Source organism: Ylistrum balloti, unplaced genomic scaffold (assembly GCF_031769215.1).
Source record: "Ylistrum balloti isolate Yb309-2 unplaced genomic scaffold, AGI_CSIRO_Ybal_v1 Utg369722, whole genome shotgun sequence".
Classification (NCBI taxonomy): Eukaryota; Metazoa; Mollusca; class Bivalvia; order Pectinida; family Pectinidae; genus Ylistrum; species Ylistrum balloti.
In genome coordinates, this window is record NW_026781941.1 from 811,598 (window position 1) to 833,587 (window position 21,990).

Sequence of the window (21,990 nt, forward strand, 5' to 3'; positions counted from 1 at the left end):
GTTTGTCTAGATTCAATGTTTTGCGACCTTAAACCAAACCCACCGCAGACCGATATAAAATAATATGTTCATCTTCAAACGCTACTTTCAAAAAGGATTGCAAAGATTTCTTTTAATCAAAACTTATATTGTTGTATGTGTTGGTAGCCAAGACATTATGGATGCGAAAAATCACGATAAATACGAAACGAGGCGCCGTACCTCTGAAAGTGTGCTATTGTGGGCTGTATCAAAACAATCAAACAGTCGTTATGTCCACACAGCTGATCAAATAGGTTCAATCATGTATCAAACACACAGAATGTCTATTCATACAAATCATTGTCTGTAATATTGATTACTTGCAGGTTTCCGGAACGATCACTTTTACTCTGAGAGGAAAACTTGCTGATGACAAAAAGGCTGAATGCCTATAGTAGATACCTCACCTAGTCATACTCACATCGGACAAGCCACTCGTTACCAAAGTGTATTACGTTAAAGAAGCAATCGCGAGTATCTGTTTTAAAAACTCTGGTATGTCTCGGCCCACGAACCCAAAGCATTCCCCGCAAGGGCAAACGCCCAACTAAAGGCCAAAACGTGAAGCAAGGGAGACATTATGAAGAAAAAAAAAAGATCTTTCCAAAAGACAGAAAACAAAGATTCCAAGGTTAGTCGACATCTCTAATATATATGATATTTTTTACGTATAACCTAATAAATGTTCCAAATGCATAGATCCTGTCAATAATTCATTAATGTCACTGATTCTACATTACCTACTTGATTTTCCGAATGCTTTACATGTCTCCAATTCTACATTACCTACTAGATGTTCCGAATGCTTTATATGTCGCCAATTCTACATTACCTACTAGATTTTCCGAATGCTTTATATGTCGCCAATTCTACATTACCTACTAGATGTTCCGAATGCTTTATATGTCGCCAATTCTACATTACCTACTAGATTTTCCGAATGTTTTATATGTCGCCGATTCTACATTACCTACTTGATTTTCCGAATGCTTTATATGTCGCCAATTCTACATTACCTACTAGATGTTCCGAATGCTTTATATGTCGCCAATTCTACATTACCTACTTGATTTTCCGAATGCTTTATATGTCGCCAATTCTACATTACCTACTAGATATTCCGAATGCTTTTATATGTCGCCGATTCTACATTATCTGCTAGATGTTCCGAATGTTTTTATGTCGCTGATTCTATATTACCTGCTAGATGTTCCGAATGCTGTTGCCATGGCCTGGAAAATTCCACACATGAACTTGTATGGGTTTTTCCTGGTACAAAGGAAGTATAGCCCTGGAAGGACAAGGGCGCCGTGAACCAATAGTCCACACAACACGGTAAGGAAGTAGAGTCCCACCTGCGTGAGGAGGACGCTGAAATCCTCCATCTCAACTATCTTTCCTGCTATCAAGAATGTGATACCAACAGGAGAGTACCTGGAAAGAATAGAAATTTGGTATTTTCTCAATAAAACCTTAAATAAGAAACGAAATGCTCTTAGTAAGATATATCTGCATATTGATAAATTAATGCTGAAACATTTCTCAAATACCCAGGATAGAAAAACTTTTGTTTACCAAATGAAGACGACGAAGAGATTCATGGTGGCCTCGACTAAACTGTTGCAAAAGTCGACGAGCGGTTTCCCCCGGACACCCATGCGCCCGATAATTACTCCCATACACACCGAGAAGACGACCAGACCGAGGATATTCACCTGTCCTGTCTCTCCCTTGGTTGGAACGGAGATAACTTCACGTACAACTAAAACAACACAGGTTTCCATATTTTATAGACTGCAAAAGGAATGTTTTCAGACATTATCACGATTTATATGCCAGAAGTTGTCAACTGACGGACAAACTCGAAACACAGTGTTTTAAAAGATTGATGAAAATGTTAGTGGAGTTTTACGGTCGCCATATTGATCTTATTGAGAAACACTATATTTCTTTGTTTGAGGCTTGTTAATTTGTCTGTTAGTTCCGTTGTTTTATACCTAATTCATATTTGAGAACATGACATTACTTACTTGGATTGACCAAGATTACAAGATGGATGTCGTCAATGAAGCAGAAGACGCTTACTCTTCCGGAACACATGATCTTATTCTCCTTGTTCTCTTTCTCCGTGTAGGATCTTTCTATTGTTCATGTTTTGCCCTTGTTTAATTGACTTTGGATTTTAATTATGTAGAGGAGTTTTCTTGTATTTTTTATTAGCTGAAAGTCATACTCCCGCTTGGCTAGAGCAAGACTACCAATGTAACATAGTGAAACCATTACCAGCAGTCTGGAGATTCCACTGTTGTCTTGTACTAATCCGAGTGACCAGAAATACTTGTGTCTTGATTATAAATCAAGATCTGATTTTGATGTACTGTTTGACATCATGAACAAGAAATTAAAAATGTATGGAAATTATAAAAAAAAAAAACAATACAATACAATAAGCTGCTCGATAACAAACAAACAAACAAACAAACAAACAAACAAACAAACAGGATGGGTCTGCTTGATTCGCATGGTACATCGATCTTTCAGGTGTTTGGCGATCATGCTTGATTATAAATAGCTATACTGGTAGGAGGGAAGTGACAGCTCTTGTTTTTGTGTTATCTATTGTCTAGCATTATCAATAGATTTGGTTTGGTTTATATTGTTTTATGTCCTATAAATAGCCAGGGTCATTTAAGGACGATATCTACATGTATTCGAGGTAAGTGCAAGTCTTATTCTGATAGCGCAGATCTGAAGCTGACTATATAGTGTCATCACACTGAAGTAAACTACCGAAGGCCCTAAGCAGGATACACCGCCTGGTATTATACTGACAAAGGACAAATCAGTCATTGCACTACCACAATGCTGAACGTTAAACAGGAAGTAGTAATTACCATTTTTAAAAACTCTGATATGTCTCGGCCTAGGGACAGAACCCAAAGTTTTTACTTATGAAAATGATAGGAGTCGACATTGTTTTATGGTAGCACACCTTTTGTCTTCAAATGTAATAAAGGAAGTGCTTCTATTGTCAGAAACAGTATTCCTTATGCAGTTAATGGTTGTTCAGCAAAACGTCAAAGGTTTTTTATTGAACGTCTACATGATGCCACCACGAGCCTTTACCCAGACCCTTTTTTTCATTTTTATCAACTACAAAAATAAGAAAACTAAAATACTAGACAAGTGCACAGAGGGCAGTTATTAGCTGAATGATTGTAATTCAATGGATTAGGGAATAGCCAGTGGTTGACAACGTCATAAGGTAACAGTGCAGGCAAAAAAAAGAAAGGTTTTTAAAGAAATATTCATAGAAGGATAAGGACAAAATCAAACAGTCTCTAGCATATACCTGTAACAACTTGGTCCATGGTTTGGTTAGTTCCGTTGACGATATCTCCATATCCCGAATAATTGGTTCCATTAGCCAGGACAATGTCACCAAATCCAGTACCGTTCAATGTAGAGTTGAATATTTTCTTTTCGATGACTTCTTCTTTCAAAGCAGTTCTGTACTGTAAAAACCGCAAGGTATTTCAGAAATACATTAGAGAAATTGTTTTGGGTGAATTTCTGTTTAATTGAACACTTGGTAAATGCTCTTGTGCAGTTTTGTAATGCATTTCAATAGAATTTGTAGAAGATATCATTTCTATGTTAATGATTAGCAACAGCTAGTTATTTGAAATTCAAATGTGGTCGTCGGTTCAAGAACCGTTAAACACAATTCTTTGATCCTATTCAAGACCTGGATAACCGCATGCACAGTCGTCTTACGAGACATTGGATACAGAAACATTGTAAAAGGCATTATTGGAAAAATATTATAAGGAAATTTTCACAAAAAAATGATGTTTCGACTAAACCTCAAGTAATGGATTTTTTTTTAAAATTTGAAAAAATACGTATCATTGCAAATTATCGTTATTTGAAATATATTACAAAACAACATCTTTATGGCTTTTAAGAACTAGAGCGGGATAAATTTCAAACAAAATTTTTCCCTCCGAATTCCTGCAAATCTTTAAAATGCAATTTTCCTCGTTATTCTTCTATAGCAAAACGCAAAGCTATCTAAAATGCGTAATACAAATAAAATACATATTACGATGTCAACATCTGCAATTATGTCTGATAAAGGTTTCTTAAATTCATTCAAAATACGGATAAACCGTGAAGAATAGAACTTTTTACACAAAATTACGCCCAGTGAAATATCTCAAATCCGTCTATTTATATTTGCAGGTTCATAGTAATGATAATAATTCTTTATTTTCAGAGGGTAACATGTTTAGTGTAAGTATACTAATCTTCCACACGGCCCTCCCAAATGATTTATAATAAACAAATATTAACAATCAATCAGGTTCATATAGATATTTACATACATATATATATATACAACACATAAACAAACATAATAAGACACTGTTAGCGATAACAAACATCCATTCATTGTGTTAATAATGAAATTAACTTGAAATTCATGCACACAAATACATATACATATATCCCAGTGTCTACTATCTAACTCACTAATATGCATACGTAATTTAAGATAAAGAGTTATCCTGAAGTCAAGTAGATTAAAGTCGACAACAGTTCATATACTAATGAAATCATTTAAAGATTAAAATACAATTAAAGTTGAATTTAATGGAGTTTTTTAAACTAAAATATCAATCGATATTTATAAAACTTACTCCAGTGATACACGAAACGATGAGGTTATCCGGAAACAGATTTCTGAAATAAAAAACACAAATTTGAAATTGATTAACATAGATCGTATTATTGAGAATATAACGTAATGATCTCACTAACAATTTTGTATTAAAAACAAAGAAAATAACGACATGTCAACAACAAGTTATTCAAACTCAAAAATAGTTAAAAGAAGGCATAATCAACAGCATTTACATGACTGTTCCTGAAAAAGTACCGGAATGGTAAGTGTTTCAGAAGGGAGTCGTCTCTATTTTATCTATCACACCAGACACATCATGTTTTGTCAATCTAAGAAGGTAATTCCACTTTCACAAATACAAGAGGTCAACAGCTTATATAATATCTAAGTCATGTGCCATAGTAACCATCATTGAAACTGACAAAAATACTTGAAAGTGTTATTAGCATATATTGGGAGTCACATGCGAACAATTAAAACCGTCTACAACAGTTTACCCTCTCCCTCACAAATAACTTAATCGTTTTCAATATTCCCACGATGGGGTAACTAATACATTAGTAACACAGAAGTGTTTGTATTAAATGTATGGTTAACATGATGGTATTTATTGATGATTTGTCAGCTCAAATCACATATAAGCGACATTATTTGGTTTGGTTTGTAATATTCACTGTCCTACCTCTTGCTGATTAAGAAAGGGCTATGCGAACTGCATGCTTGTTTTGAATGTGTTGATTTTTCAAGGATGCGGTTTGTTCGTGTTTGCCTCCTTTTTCAAGCGCGAGAATGATGCTGACTACATAGCGCTACCTCACTGGAGTATTGTGCCGAAGATACCAAGCAGGACATATCATCCAGTCACAACATGCTGACTAAAGAAGCAGCTGTCCTAAAATGCTGAGTATTAAGTAAATGTAACAACTACCATTTTAAAAGACCCTGGTATGTATCAGCCAAGAAAGACGGATTTTTTATTTGAAAAAATAAGTTAGTGAAGGGAAGATTTCTACTGAGGCTCCCAACTTACCTCATAAAGAAAATTGGGATTCAATTACCAAAATACATTTGATCAGAGCGATGTTAGTGTCAGAGTCAGAAGATGTACTGTGACTCGCCTTGTACTTCTGAGATATTTAGTTTTGTGTCAGATTTAATTACCAATACATTTTGTAGAATCATATGGATAAGGAATACATGTTCCAACACCTTTGAGAAGCATAGTGTATTTCTTTCGTCATATTCAGAAGCGCTCCAAATGATTTTGGAGAGACGGACTCTTATATGTATCTGATACCTCATATAGAAGCGAGATTTAAATTATAAAAGATATTTCATGTACGATTTAAGATATGTATTTTTTTATAAAATATAATATTTATTCTTTATATCGTTTATGATTGTACAAAATTCACATAAGTGAATAGCACTTTTTCACTAACTAGAATGAGAGTTTATGATATGCAAGAAATCTTGAATAGTCTATATGATAACTTTTGGGGTAGTCCCTTTCGCGTAGCCGTCCGGGTGTCTGTTCCCCGAATGAGCATGAAAAGGTAGGGGTCATGATCCACAAGGGAACATGACCATTTAGGTTCCCCCAGGGTACTCTGGTTTCCTTCAACAGTGAGACCTACCTGCTGCTTACATATGCTGAAATAACTTGTTCGGAATTGTCGTACAGAAAATATAAATAAAGTTTATATTCACATATATCATATTAGACATACCAGCGATCTCAAATTATATTAACATAGCTCCTGTTGTATATAACATGTCCTTGGTGAAAAACAGGATTGATATTGCACTTTGTATAATGTTAGATTGGCTTTCCATATTTCTGTAGCAAATACTAGTGTGCCAGTAAGCGTTTCCACCACGCCCACACGTCAGTATGCGAAAGAAAATAAATATACCTGCATGTGTTTCGAGACGAAATAAAACTATGTTCTATTTTAAATCAATTTAACCTATACGGGTTGTCCTTGAATATTATGCAACCAAAATTTATCTCTTTTTGCGAGAAAATAAGCATTGCCTTTTACAGAAAATAATTCCTATGTACTGAACAAGAAAACAGTTATAACCAGGATCGATATTGAATAACATCATCATCTTCTTTATTGGGGTTCTGATTAGCAGTAACCAGGAGTAAGAATTATCAAACACTTCATCATTAAAGTTATATATAGATTGTGCGATCTTATTGCGGTCTAGTCCAAGGACTTGACGAATGCTGCATGCGAAATTAGCTCTAACAGAGGATTAATTAGTCAAGTACTTCCGGCAAACGCTGTATTGATATACTGTCGTCTATTCGTGGCAGGTGGCGGGAAATTTCACTTATCTTGAAGGTCGTCTGCGTGTTGATGTATTGGTGTAAAGCTGCGTTGGCAGTTCCGGTTTTTTTCACTACAATATTGTGTGTTAAGTAATCCTAAGTTTGATTTTTCTGATCAGCTATTTTCCATTAGAATGCATAGAAAATGTAAATGATAAAATCTTATAAATATATATACATAAACATTTAAATTCTACATCACAAAAAAATGTGTTTTACGTTCAACACCCTTGTTTATATCATACGTCCTCTTTTCTCATGCGCTAAGCGTTCATACAAATGTAAACTTTCTCGAGACGATAAACGTTACAAAATAAAACATCTGTTTGGTTTGGTTGTTTCGTCGCGAACTTAGCATATGTGTTTATACAACTACGGTCGACTTAACCAATTAACATGCTTGTTGCGGGCACGATATTTCGCAGTACTTTAACGTTATGTAATAGAAATGTTAAGTAATGAGACAAATGTGTTATTCGTCTTTTCTCATCCAGGTCCTGAAATTGTAATTTGATCAAATATTGTTCGATCATGTAGGAAATGGATGTTGAACAGACGCAATTTCTACAAATAACAAACGCTTATGAACACTTAGAATATTGTATAGCATGGATAATTGATCTTTAATCAGTAGTATCAAAATGTAAACAAATGTCATACAATAAAAACATTAATATCCACAGATATTGTATCATATTGTAGCTAGGACACTAGATGTATACAAATCATTTTAAAGTCACTATTTATGACGCATTATAATGGTTTTAATTTTATTTAGTATAAAATTGACGTAACGCTTAGAGAGACTTGTCAAACGTACCACAAAACGTTATTCATTCGTTAAAGAATAGCATGCCTCACATCAGCATGAACTCATGATACAGTTAACCACCCGACGCTATTGACTCAATAAAGAAAACAATATGATGACTTACATCAGCATTAACTCACGGTACAGCCTAACCACACCATACTTATGACTTAGCAAAGGATATGTTGACTAACATCAGCATTGGCTCAGGATAAGGACTTAAAAAGAAATATGCTGACTCATATCATCATTAACTGCTGATGAAATATAAATAGCATACGATGCTTTTGACTCTATAAAGAATAGGATGTCTCACATCGATATTGACTCGGGGTGAAGTAGCCTCGCCACATGTCTTTGACTCGATAAATAATATGATGACTTAAAATTGACATTTACTCCTGATAATATAGCCCAACCACATAATGCTGTAGACTTGATAAAGAATAGCTTGACATGTATTGACATAGACTCATGACAAACATATCGACTAACCTGTAGCAATGACACAATGTTGTAATTGGTTGATTTAGTTTCTCCTTCACGTGAATTCAAATCACGTGTTAATATATAGACACAATTAAACGTAAATGGTGCCACTTTAATCCAGTCACTCCTAATCAGATGGTCTCACAATGCAACCGTGTTTATCCAGCAAACACAAACAAGTATACCCATGTTATCAGTCATATCAATCCAGCGATCCTTTAGCCGTTTGTCCATCGGGCAATTGGCAATCTAGTCAGTTTTATTCTGCCAAAGTTATCCGCTGGTCCTAGTATTTAGACTTGCCAATCCATTCAGCATTAATCTCCATTTCTCATCAAACGTCTGCGTCGTTAATACAATCACATTTAATCGATTGTCACAGTATTTAACAAATATTTCCTACATTTTGTATGTATACCAGAAATAAATCGTTCCTGGTAATAATTCGATGTAATAGAATTGAAAAATAATTGTAAATAAGTAATTTTACGGGGTAAAATATATTGTTGTTCATTTTCCAAATCATGACATTGAGGACATTTGTGGTTTTGTTTTGGAATGGATAAGTTCATATTGTGTTGACAACTTAATTAAGCTAGGTGACTTCTTTGTGTTCTTTGAATGAAAAAATAATGTTTGAATAAAGGTGTGTGAGTGAGCTGGTAAAATGCGTTGATATGGTATGATATTTATTCAGTGTGAAGAGTACTATTTATACATGTGTGCAAGAAATACATATTTGAACTAGTAAATTCTTGCCTGTCTTAGCACTTCGATGAATATTTGGGGATAAAAATCCTTTTCTCTCTTTGTAATGAAGAACGCAGACATTGGTGAGCAAATTTTGGTATAATTGATCAATATTGGGAAAAATGACGAAGAAAGAGACTTGTTGAAGATTATTTTGATAACAAATTAAAGAAAAAAAGTTTGTGGTATTAATATAACAAAGTGATTCGCTCGGTAACATTCTGGTAGTGCTTGTGTACCCGTGAGAACCTTTTGCTAATAGATACGTTCATTCAGATTTAATCAAATGTTTGTGACCCCATTAATCAAGTCAGGAAGGTGATTCCCTGTATCTGGCGTAAACGTGCTGCAACAATTAATTGCATTGACGATATGAAATCACCAGTTCTACCACGATAGCTTGATTTTCCCATTCGACTGTTCATTTCTCATCTGGATGTTTCGTATTGCGAGCACGTTGAGAAAGAAAGATTCAATTCAGCTCACTAACAAATGACTTGCCTAAATCTAAACGTTTCATTGTCTGTAATCTGTTTAATAATAGCTATGATGTGACATTGATTGTAATCGTGAGACACATACAGAAGTTTTCAAGAAAATATCATTGATGGAATGATTCTGATATAAATACACATTACTGTCTAGTATGGTGGAATCATCACGTGAATGTTATACAAAACGTTTTCAGCAATAATTAGTAAAAATAAAACTTTCATTTATTTTACAACGATTGCGAAACAAATATTTAAACTCATGTTGATCATACTTGTTGGCCTGGGTGAGGAAGGAAACCAAAGTCGGCGGGCAGGTGACCCCGAACCTTAGCCCGTCTGAGAATCTAGCCCAGACGCTTAGATGAAAGGCGAGCGCTTTGCCATTACACCACCTGACCTCCCTTTTAAAACAGTGTTTAATTTGTTGGAGAGGAGAATTAATTTTCAGCTAGAAAAAATCATCTTATAATGAATAGCTCTACTGGTAGTTCCAAGAACAAGGATTTCTCTTATTTCAATTTCTATATTATATTTTAACTTTTGTTTTCGGAAGTAGTTCGCGCTCATAACTATAATTTTTCTGTGTCCAGATTCTCCTTAGGTACAACGTTGCAGATGCTATTATATATTTCTACTGTTGCAGGGGATTTAGTTTGACATGCCCTGTGTACTCGCGTTCAGTCCTAAACATATCATAATATCGATGAGCTTCTAGAGAACATACAGCTTTATCACTAAAGAATACTAAAAACACTATCTATGTCAGAACCTGACTACTTTTTTGACATACTTTGTTATATTTCATTAATTGAATCAGATGCTTTTGCAAAACAAATTTACTCTTATTTCTATGACCAAACGTTTTAATTCAGGAATGGATAGTGAATAATTTCCATGCATTTCGTTGCTTCAGGGCCCTGTTTCGTGATAAGGTCTAAATTCACTCCTGTATCTTTTGCACAATCTTTGATATCGCAGGTGGTAGACACTGCAGGTGAACTACTGGTCCCCGAGGTTTGTTGTAACAGGCACGCCACTTTTTGGTGTCACATTACAGAATATACACGTGTATGGAAAATACGTGATTGACGTCATTTATTGAATTGTAGCTAGTGCGCATCTTCATTTAGATTCCTACATTTCATTTGATCACTGTGGATTTCCTCCTACGTCTCGGGGACGAAACAGCGGTTCAATTTACTATTTAACTCGACTGTACCAAACTCTTGATGTGTGCCTGATGTACAATCAAGAACAACGCACTTTAAGTTTTCTCGATACATTCTGCGTGTTTACTTTGTCTATCAAAAGTGTATCTTCTTTCTACAAATATAATTGAAGGAGTAAGCTTTATTTTCATTACCCTTATCTCAGTATAACGAGTCTGCGAAACATCAATATATTACTAGTTCACTAAAATGAAACATTTTGCATTGTACATTTCCAAGAGAAAATGATTACTGAAAAATTGGTCTCGAACACCGGCGTATCCAGTGTCGGAAAAGGAGACCTTTGTCCCCATGGCAATGTCTCTGATGGAGAAAACCGCAAACAAACCGGAGGAATATCATACGGAAACGACCAGAGACAGCATTGGTCGGTCTGCGATTGAGGGATATAACTCGCCAGATTGATTATGTCCGAACGTCCCAGGGGCGATTATGCCATAGAAAATGAAACAGACCATTTCAAAGAAAGGCTGAGAGACAATATTTCTGTTAGACGCCAAATGGGGGTCAGAAAGTAGCATTAAGCGAGGAGGGGAAAAGTTACATTTCTCACTAGCCGATTCCATTACGTTTGGCATAGTGATAGTGCAAGTATTGATTTTGTTTGTTTATCGTCCTTTCCAGTGCTGTTTAAACAGGTTTTCTCCAACGAATTTTAACTTTTACAGTTTCTGATGACTTTTGGCTTTAAAATGTATGAAATATAGCATTCTTGAAAAGTAGATAATTTTGTAAAGTTTGAATATTATTAACTAAGGTCAATTAAAGACGGGTGCCTGGTGATGCAACTGGAAAACAAAGTACATAGGATGCCTCATATTTTGCAATTGCGGCAGTAAACACACCAATGGCCAGATTCTTTAGTATCCATTAAAAAAGTAGACACAGTAAGCAACCTCCAAATATGCGACGAAACAGTATTCTGTATCATGCAGTTTGATTCATTGTTTGGTTATATTGTATCTTATTCATTACCTTACTTGGATTGACCTTGTACTGACCTTGGATTGGTATCGTCGATGAAACCGGAAACGCTTACTTAATGAAGATTGAATCATGAAACAACATAACCATTCATTAAATCAATTGATTAATTGTGTTTATTGTCTTAGCGATAGGTGAAGTCAAATAGCGTGATACTTTGCTAAAGTACCTACACCTTTTGACATCAAACCACACCGGATTCATAGAAGTGAAGAATGCATTTTGTAACATATTCAGAAATTTAAGCATTAGAAATTCTTTATTACTGATCATGATTTATATTAGGTAGAACTATCATTTTATTTCTATGGCTACAAGTAAGTCGTTTCAACAGACACGCGATGTATGCCATTTTTTAAAATAACACTTTCTTCTACTTACTAGAATCATAGTTCGGCTAATGTTTATATAACATAGCAAGAAGTTTCAGATAACTTCAAATATACAAAGTGAATAGTATATACAGCTTTGTATGAAGTTTTCAAAAGTGGATCTTACTAAATCAGTTTGCACGATATTTGCGAGTCATATATATAAGTATGATAATAATAACACAACAGAGCGAACATGATATTCCTAAAATGATGTAAGATAAAAGAATCTGCATTAACATACATAAGTTGCAAATGCATTCTTAAAAAGATGATTTACCATGAAAAAAAAAAACAAAAACAAAAACAAAACAAAACAAACAAAACACAAAAAAAAAAAAAAAACAAAAACAAAACAAAACCTCGAGAAAGCAAGGCTACCCTGCATATGCTACCATCTCAATAATATGTTTTTGCTTATACATAAAAGCTTTCATATTTCACTTTTTTGTTATCTCCGTGCGAGAACCGATACATCGATATTAGAAAGAATATGCGTTGATGGTACCATTGTGACAATATCCTCAGAGTCTGACATTATTACTATTATTACCATCCAAAGCTTTCAAGCACGTATCTCACTTGATGAAAACATTATTGTTCCTCGTATGGGCTTTCTGTGCTTGTCTGTGAATCAATGTATCTTCACCACCGGATTGTTTACAGTCTCCTAAGTCAAAGGTTATAGCATAATTGATTGTCGGCTACAGTGATTGGGGTCATGGTATCTGTCACAATAAACATCTGGTAGTAAAAGTTGTTTTTGTTCCTTTTGACCAAGGACGCTCAATAGACACTAAACACGATTTCATATCCTTGTTTAATGTTAGATAGTCATCGTCATTCAATGTTTGATAAATATTTTTCACTGATGTGTGATTTGTATGCCAAACATACTTAGCTCGATTGATTTAGTTTCCATAGTACGGCACAATCATGTATCATGGTCAAATCTTTGATTTATTACGAAATATGTAAAAGAAGTTTCAGAAAGTAGAAAGCTGGCTAGCTAATAATCATTTGTACTAGATTATGTCCCATTTTAGACAAATTTTATATCTAAAAACATCCTTCATGGTTTCAAAAGACCCTACAATTACCGGAGAATCGAAAACAGTCTGAAAAACAACATGGATAATTTGTAGTGAGTGTATTTGGTATAGATTATAGCCCGTAGATATAAGTCAGGTTTAGCCTTCCAGAATTGTAAATCATATGTTCTCATTGATTTTAAATTCGGAACAGTGTCATTCGAAACTGGGTTAAACTCCCTTATGAGTTCATCTTACTTTCTAGAAACATCGATTTTTTGGAAAAGTTCCTCATTTTTTCAACCCGTTTTAACTTGTGCGCCGCAAGAGAATGATGTATGGTCTCTTCATTTCCTGAAGACAGAAAGGCATATTTCTGTTAAACGACTTCAATTTACATTATCTAGATATCCTGTATTCAATTACCCATGTGGCGCCATATGCGACCTTCTTAATTTTCACATCCTGCATAGGTGACATAACATCATGACGTCAATTCAATAGCACGAGCTTAGAAACCTGAAAAAGATCCCACGCGTAAAACATAACACGAAACATCCTGGAATGTTGCAGTTAAAAAAAGAGAATACAACAATTAAATGCTACTATGTTATGACAGATGCGCCCATGACAATGTAATAATTCTCTGATCAATCATAATTGTTATTGTTTCATTAATTTACATCACCTATTATACAACAATCCATTAAATTGGTACGGGGAAGTAAAGGCGATCAGTAGCCGTCAAAATCTTTAATATGTAAAAAAAAAAAAAAATAAATCGGTGTTTTTCTTATTATTATTTCTGTTATTTTTCATAGTTATACAGAAGAAGAAACAATATTACCTTTCTTTTACATCATAACAAATGAAGCAATACCTTTATATTTGAAACATTTTATATTTCAAGTAGTAACGTCTCTTTCCTAATATTTCAATTTTAGATATATTCATTTCTTTAAACGTCACGAAAGAAAAGTAGATATTAATTATTCAAAAAAATAACTATAACAATATTTAATGATATTTCCAATGGTAGTAAGATATGATATAAGTATCATTCGACTTAAAGACTAATTCGGTTTGCTGCCTGGGTTTGTACGACCTCGCATGGTTGATCGACTACATAATTATTACATTTGTAAATGTTGTAAAATTACGTATTTTAATTTTCAATGCTTTTAGCGCTGAAGGTACTTGGGTAAGGTATTATTGTGGTAACGGCAGTATCTGTATGTTGTTTTCAAAAACGATATTATGTTGTGGCTGCAAGAATTCCTCATCGCACTCATTTGCCAGAAGGTTATTGTGCGGAAAAAATTGATGGCGTCAGCTTAGGTACGTTTACAGCATTCGTCATTCATTCCAACATACATCTACATAGTGGATATATAAAACAGGGGCACAGAGCTATTGCGTTATCTGTCTGATGATACATACCATCTATCTATATATCAATAACAAGGAATGTTTACTTTCACGGTAGGAAGAATTTTTGTCTTGTTATTGTTGTTTTTATCATAATCGGAAACAAAATATGCCTACCGGGGTATTCAAAAGATGAACGAAGAAATTAAGAGGCAAATTCTATTTTAAAAAGACACAAATTATGCTATGTAGAGAAATCCAATGCATTTGACAGATGTAATATTGTAAATACAAACCGGAAACGATGACAAATTAGTTACTCTATTGCTTATCTAAAATTGTTGAATTGAATTTCTGGCTGGATGGTTTTAAGTTTGTAATATTACAGTATTTTTGTAATTCATCATTCACATAAACTTTCTTCTTTAATCCTGAGAATGCCTTTTATTTTAGAACTACACTGGGCCGGAGCAGCTGATACCAATTGAACCACACTATCAATAGACATGTTGGAATGGCATGTAATTAAATTCCAAGTCCATCAATAATGCTTGTAATCAATCGTACTGAGACAACATATTCTAAAGGACAATGTTTGTGATGCAAAGCACCCAGCGACTATTTCTATTATGAATACAATAGAAGTAATTGCTCTAGAAAGATATTGAAATTCTATTTTTATTTTGTCGTCAATCAATTAAGTGCTTCTGTTTAACCTTTCTTGAAGAAAATCCTCAGAGCATGTTATCTAGGTTAATGAAATAACGCAAAAAGCGTTTTCAAAAGCAATATATCTTGGAGGCTTTTTACCTAATATCATGTATTGTTTTAATGTGACGTCATTTTTCAGATGAAAAACATATTTTGATGACGATTAACAAAGATTTACGATTTTTATCTGCGTAAATTTTCTTCATACATACGTTTATGATTTATCACACAACATAAACCAATCAGGACTCAATATCAATATGAAAAAAACATATAACAATATTTTGACTTCGAGTTGAACATGTTAAAAATATGCCATATTTAAATTGATCAGGTAGCATTAAGGAAACTCAGAATCGGAGCAAAACTTCCTAGTATTAAGTGACCAGTGTATAGCATAGTATGTGTTCACTGATGCTAATATAGGAAACAGCCTTTTCATGCATTCGCAAACAATTAAACTGAAAAAAATAATGGATTAGACAAAAGATATAGTAATCTCCATATAGAGTTCATTAGTTACATTTGCGACGTTATGCATACTGTTTGTTGCTTACAGTTTCTATAAGCTTCCTTAGTGTTAATATTTATTTGACTTGTAGATAACAATAAGAATATTAATATTGAAATAAATTACTTATCACAGCATCATCCGTCGGCCCGACAGATCTCAGTTAGAGGTAATATATATGTGCTATACATATACATTCCTGTTCTACAATAGTTCCTATATACAATGTCAGGATCGTGTTTTTGGCTACATCACGAACACGAAAGGAAGTGCATTAAACACCCAATCATCAGCATCTTAAATACGTGTCATTTACTCGTCCCGTTCACTTATCGCGAGACTATGAGAACTATCATTATTTTACAATTTAAAGCTTTGTTAGCTTAGAAAAGAATAAGAAACCTATTAAATAGTGGTTAAATTGTGAAGTTGACGTCAAGTTTGCTAGAAACGAGTAATGTTATCTTCATAGCAAGCTAGCTGATCTTATATCCCAACACAGTCACTATGTTATCAAACTAGAGCTCGCAATACCCAGACATGATATTGAATTCTCTAAAGGCATGTTCCACACATTTGTGGCAACTATAGGAGGCTAAAATGTAATGTTGTTGTCTCAAAGCAATAAACACAAGATATAGCCATCCCCAATGTGTACTGGGTCCATTTCAGTGTTTTGGGCGTCTATGATATTCTAGTATGCACAAGCTACATTACCCTATATTAAAGATCATATCAAATCTAACAGCAGTCATTGAACCTTTGTGCTTGTCCTACACTTCCCCGAACTGTCGTTAAATCTACAATCAGGTTATGATTATGTGCGTGTACATCGAATTTCTTCTCTTTGAATTTCGATATGGTAAAATTCTAATTCAATATTTTTCTATCCATCCTCTCATCCCGACTTCGTAAAATTTGATCCAATCGCCACAATAAAGATTTACGGTAAACATTCTTTTCTCGTTGATTTATATTGGTTACAATCTTAATATTCCAAAGTGTCAAAGTCTCTTCCTTGTAACGAGTGTTTCCCATGTTACGGATATACTGGAATGATATGAAATTAACGCCATGTTACACAAATGAGTGGCACCTTTAGATGAGAATTTGGAACTTGATGCAGCATGGAAATAATTATTGCATAATATTAAACTCTATCAGGAAGCTGACTTGGCATCAAACATAAAAGTTGTATTAGGTCGTGACGTCACATCCATTATTACGACAAAAGAGGAAATGAGTGAAAATATTGCAACTATGTATATGGATCGGCTTGATAGGACGATTTAGTCAGTCAAAGTGAAATGCATCATTTCTCGTTTATATGTTCAAAAGAGCTTTCATTATTCATGTCATATACGAAACTCATGAAAATAGCACATATATTACCAAATTCAAACAAAATATGTAGAATCATTTGGCCTCATATCAAATGGAAACTCATTGTAGTTCTTATTGCGGTCACGGATGCCACAATGCAAAGTTGTTCGAAGCTCAATTTCTATATGGTTACGTCCTTGTTGTTGATGGTTTTTCATAGAAATACATGCCATGGATTTTGATAGCAAAGCAGAAATCAAACAGCACCTTTAAATAAATTTAGAAAATGTGGTTTTGGAATTGAATCATTTGTAACAAAGCTGTTTGTAAAGACCGTTAAAAAAGGAGCGTCCTTGATTCTTTTGTTCTTTTCAATTATTTGTTCTTGATACATCTAGTATTATTTAGAGGAGTTGCGTTATCGATTGTCTTTTTCTGGCTGTAAACGTTTTATTTGTTTACATATTTAGAAACACTTATATATATACAAACAATTCAGATACCTGCTGCGATGTGTAGAAAGTCGCTTCCTATTGTAATGGCTTTGTGGTGGAAAGCCTTCCTCTTTATTGTTGATATTTAAGTGCGTGTACATATTACTAACTGACAACGAATATATCTTTATTCCTCATAACTTCCTATATATTATTCACGGAGATGGCTGTTTCTAAATTGGATTTTTTTATTCTCTCTGAAAAATAGAGGTAAACACTTGATCTCGTTTTCTCAGAAGTGTATTATCGTTAACTGAATGTTTCCCTTTATAGAGCCTTTCAAGGACATCGATACACGAACTCTTTTTTTCCTATATTAACCCGCTTCTTATCTCCAGCATGCTATTTTGGAGGAGAGGATTATAAATTATGAATCTTGATATAAATAAAAACATCATCTCATCGCGAAAACTATCGATTTTGTCTGTCAGCAATGGTCGACATGTTATTCAATTTAACAACGCACTGTGGGAGATTTGTAATTGAATAAGTTATAATTTGTCATTCAGTATGCAGTGTATATAGATAGTGCAGATTGGATTTGTTTAGTCTACTACACTAGAGAGGTCAGGTGGAACAACCTTATTACAACAGAGGTCCTCTATAAAGGCTGGTTCCGAATGATCACTTCGTAAGGTCATCAATGCATACCTAGACGATTATCACGAATCAAAGGCATTTTCTCTCTTATTATTGTTCGTTAACTTCGTCAGGTCATTCAAATTTATTCATTATTAAAATTTTATCCAGCTTTTTTCTCCTCTGGGTATTGATGCCCAGCAAGTGGATGTGAAGTCTGATCAATGAAGCTTTGTGGGGTTCTCTCTGGGGTATCTAAATAGAAGAGTATATTTGATACAAGGAGCCTCATCATGATGTGTTGTACACCAGAGACATCCATAGTGATGTGCTGTGAACAATACAGAGATATGCGAACAACACCGATACATCATTGTAGTGTAGTGTGCTGTACAAAATACATAAACATCAATGGTGATGTGTTGTACAAATACATAAACACCCATAGATGTGTGTTGTACAAAATACATTTACATCCGTAAAGGTGTGTTGTGAAAAATCTAAAACTATCCATTATGGTGTGTTGTTCAAAATACATAAACCTACATAATAGTGTGCTATGAAAAGTATGCAAACATCCATAGTGGTGTGTTGTGTCCAATACGTAAACCTATATAATAGTGTGCTATGAAAAGTATATAAACATTCATAGTGGTGTGTTGTGTACAATACGAGTATATAAACATCCATAGTGGTGTGTTGTGTACAATACGTAAACATACACAGTGGCGTATTGTACAAACTACATAAACATCCATACATTTTTGTTGTACAAAATATATAAACATCCATAGTTGTTGTTCACAATACATAAACATTCACAATGAAGTGCTGTGAACAATACAGAGGTTTTTTTAGTGTTGTGTTCAATACCGACACATTTATAGTGGTTTGTTGTCGACGATGAAAGTCATTAACAGTGATGTCCTGTTTTCAATCCCGGTGTCGGAAACAATGGAATGGACAGTTAACCCTTCACAAGGAATCTATCAATATTTGAAATAGTATCGTTTATAAATAATGAACGCGTAACAATTTATATCAATACATTTCAATAATATGAACATAATCGATAGTCGATAATGGATAACAATTGAAATCTGTTGGATAGACAGTTTGGATATGTTGGTATTAGCTTGCCAACGAGGTATTTAGACAATCTGAGCCATTTCTGTTACGTCCTCGTTATCATTTGTTCATCTGATGTTATCTATCAGACTATATCAGTTGGTCTATTTTGATTTCGATCATTACTTTTGTCAAACTGAAAATAGTTGATCATACCGTTTTAGAACTATAGTAATTTATTGTGATTAAATTCTACCAGTATTTGTCTCGGTTTGAAAATATTAAATGTGAGGGCGATATCACATAGTATTTACATTTCATCTCTTACGCCAACAGTCAGAACTCCTCATTTGAATGGGTTCTAGACAAATAGTTTTGGTTTTCTTGAATAAGGAAGAATAAGTTTTTAAAAACTTATTTGAATGGTTGTATTTAACGAGATAAGTTTTTAAAAACTTATTTGAATGGTTGTATTTAACGAGATAAGTTTTTAAAAACTTATTTGAATAGTTATATTCAACGATAAATAAATAAATTGACCATTTGAAAGTAAAAGCATGCGTATTGATTTAAATGACATTATACGTACTAAAGGCCTTTTCAGTTTCAAAAAGGCAAAGTTTTCTTCCCTGAAAAATGTTATGAAATATGCATTTGGCAATGTTGGGATTGCTTTGAATAATTGCTATCGCATGACGTCAAATACACCCTTAAGTTGACAAGAGGTCGCACGAGCAAGCCACATCGGCCTTTTCCTTTTACAAGAGTACGAGAGATAAATTAAACACAATCCTCAATTTAAATAGTTCTAGTAACACAACATTATCTCTAGCTTGATAATTTCTTTTAAAATGTTACCGCAGTGCTTAATTCAGCACAAAACATACCATTTATGAAAAAAAATCAATGTTTATTCAACGTGTTGAAACGCTGAATGGAAACCTGCGTGCAGATAATACAAAATGACAAAATTAGAAGCAGGTTTCGGTGAACCAACATTTGACGAGGTTGATGATGAGGTCGGTTATTGAACAGTCGGAGCCTGTATGGTTACTGATGAGCGCTGAATACTCACGCAATCTAAGTCTACAGCAGTAATGGTTCAGCACGCTATAGATGACAAAAGATAGTCATTTTGATATGCACGTATGAAAATGGCAGTGATTCTCCTGTCAGCATTATCAAACACGCACTTGTCACGATGCGTTTAAGGAAGTAGAAATGGAAAAACTCGTAAAACTTTATTCGAGTCCTTCAGTTCTGACAAAACATCTAAAAATGGAATTAATTCTCATCGAGAAGCTATTATTGTTACAACGCTTAACCGTATGTTCAGAGGAATTTTGAAATGTGGTTAACGTTTCAACAATACATGTAACTTACATATCCCGAATCAGTCTTTTAACAAATGATGTTGTAGCACCACCCATGTAATGCTGATATAATCACAAAAAGACTATTTATTTAGTTTTTATCAATAAAGTTTAGTTGAAAAATCGTGACATACGTAAATAAGACTGATATAACTAACTGTATGTCCCATTTGTCAGTGTTCATACAAAATACATCAAGAAAATACCAACATGGCAACATTATCACAATCCAAACTCAAATACCAACATGGCAACATTATCATAATCCAAACTTAAATACCATAAGAACGAGGGAAATACAAACAAAAGAATGATTTACACGGATTTTACAACAGAAAAAGGACATGTTTGCGAAAAATGACAAGAAAAGTAAATAAGGTTCAAGAAACCGCCCATTGGGTATTGAGATGAGTCATGATCAGTTATAGTACAAATTTCAAAACTCTAATGGACATCGACTGACATGAATAGCATTTCCACCAGCAATACTTTTGGCTAAGACAAAAGAGAGGAACACCAGGAGAGAACTTATATTACGAAAATTATATCCCTAATTTCGCATGTGAATGGCAGAGGTAGTCAAACTCAATATTTATTTTATGAAAATTGAAAGGGAGACAATTGCACTTTCTGCTAAAGAAAGGATGTCTTTTTTCGTCATTGTGAGCAAACACATCACAACATATACATCAAGACGAAAGTTATCGATACCAAATGCAGACGACATTTGCTCTTAAAAAAGGACATGCTGTCTCCTACTCTAAGAAAGTCAGGTACCTCATATGATTGTTGTGATATGAACGTTAGCAGTATGGCAAATAATCTACAATTATATTCATAGAAAATAGAACAGCATAATGCATTTTCAAATGGTATCAACGATGAAAATACCGCATCCCAAATACCGTTCTACTGTCCATATAATTGCTGACAAATCATCATAACTACACGCTGATGATTGCAATACACATTTAAGGTCTAGCATAACAATGGCATGTCAGTGCGTGACATTAGTCAAAAGACAGCGAGACGCTTTCAAACGCCAGTGGGACTAGTAACCTTTCCAACAAATTAGATAATCTTCGTCCAGCAAAGACAAACAATACAACTCACTAAGTGAATTTGGAAACAGAATATTCCATACATCATATTTTACAATTTCAACGTTAATTTAGCTGCGACCTCTGCCATTTAGAAGGGGAAGACCTCCAGTCTATGGTTGATGATTGCCAACGAAAGAATAGTATTATCATGTTCATGGAACAATGAGATTAGTAAATACTCTACCTTATCGACCTAATTTAATAGCATCAAAAAGATGCTCAACGATCATACAACATCACACGCTGAAAAAT

At 34.1% G+C, this 21,990-nt stretch overlaps 1 protein-coding gene across 1 annotated transcript in view; it reads right to left on the reverse strand.

Moving 5' to 3' along the window:
- The window catches only part of LOC132565423 (excitatory amino acid transporter 1-like), a 59,102-nt gene that overhangs the window by 3,644 nt on the left and 33,468 nt on the right, over positions 1-21,990 (reverse strand). Inside the window, exons 2-5 of the mRNA XM_060230064.1 lie at positions 4,725-4,767; positions 3,374-3,536; positions 1,597-1,783; positions 1,222-1,455 (exon numbers count right to left, since the gene is read on the reverse strand). Coding sequence (XP_060086047.1) covers positions 1,222-1,455; positions 1,597-1,783; positions 3,374-3,536; positions 4,725-4,767 — 627 coding nt within the window. The remainder of the gene's footprint in view (positions 1-1,221; positions 1,456-1,596; positions 1,784-3,373; positions 3,537-4,724; positions 4,768-21,990) is intronic.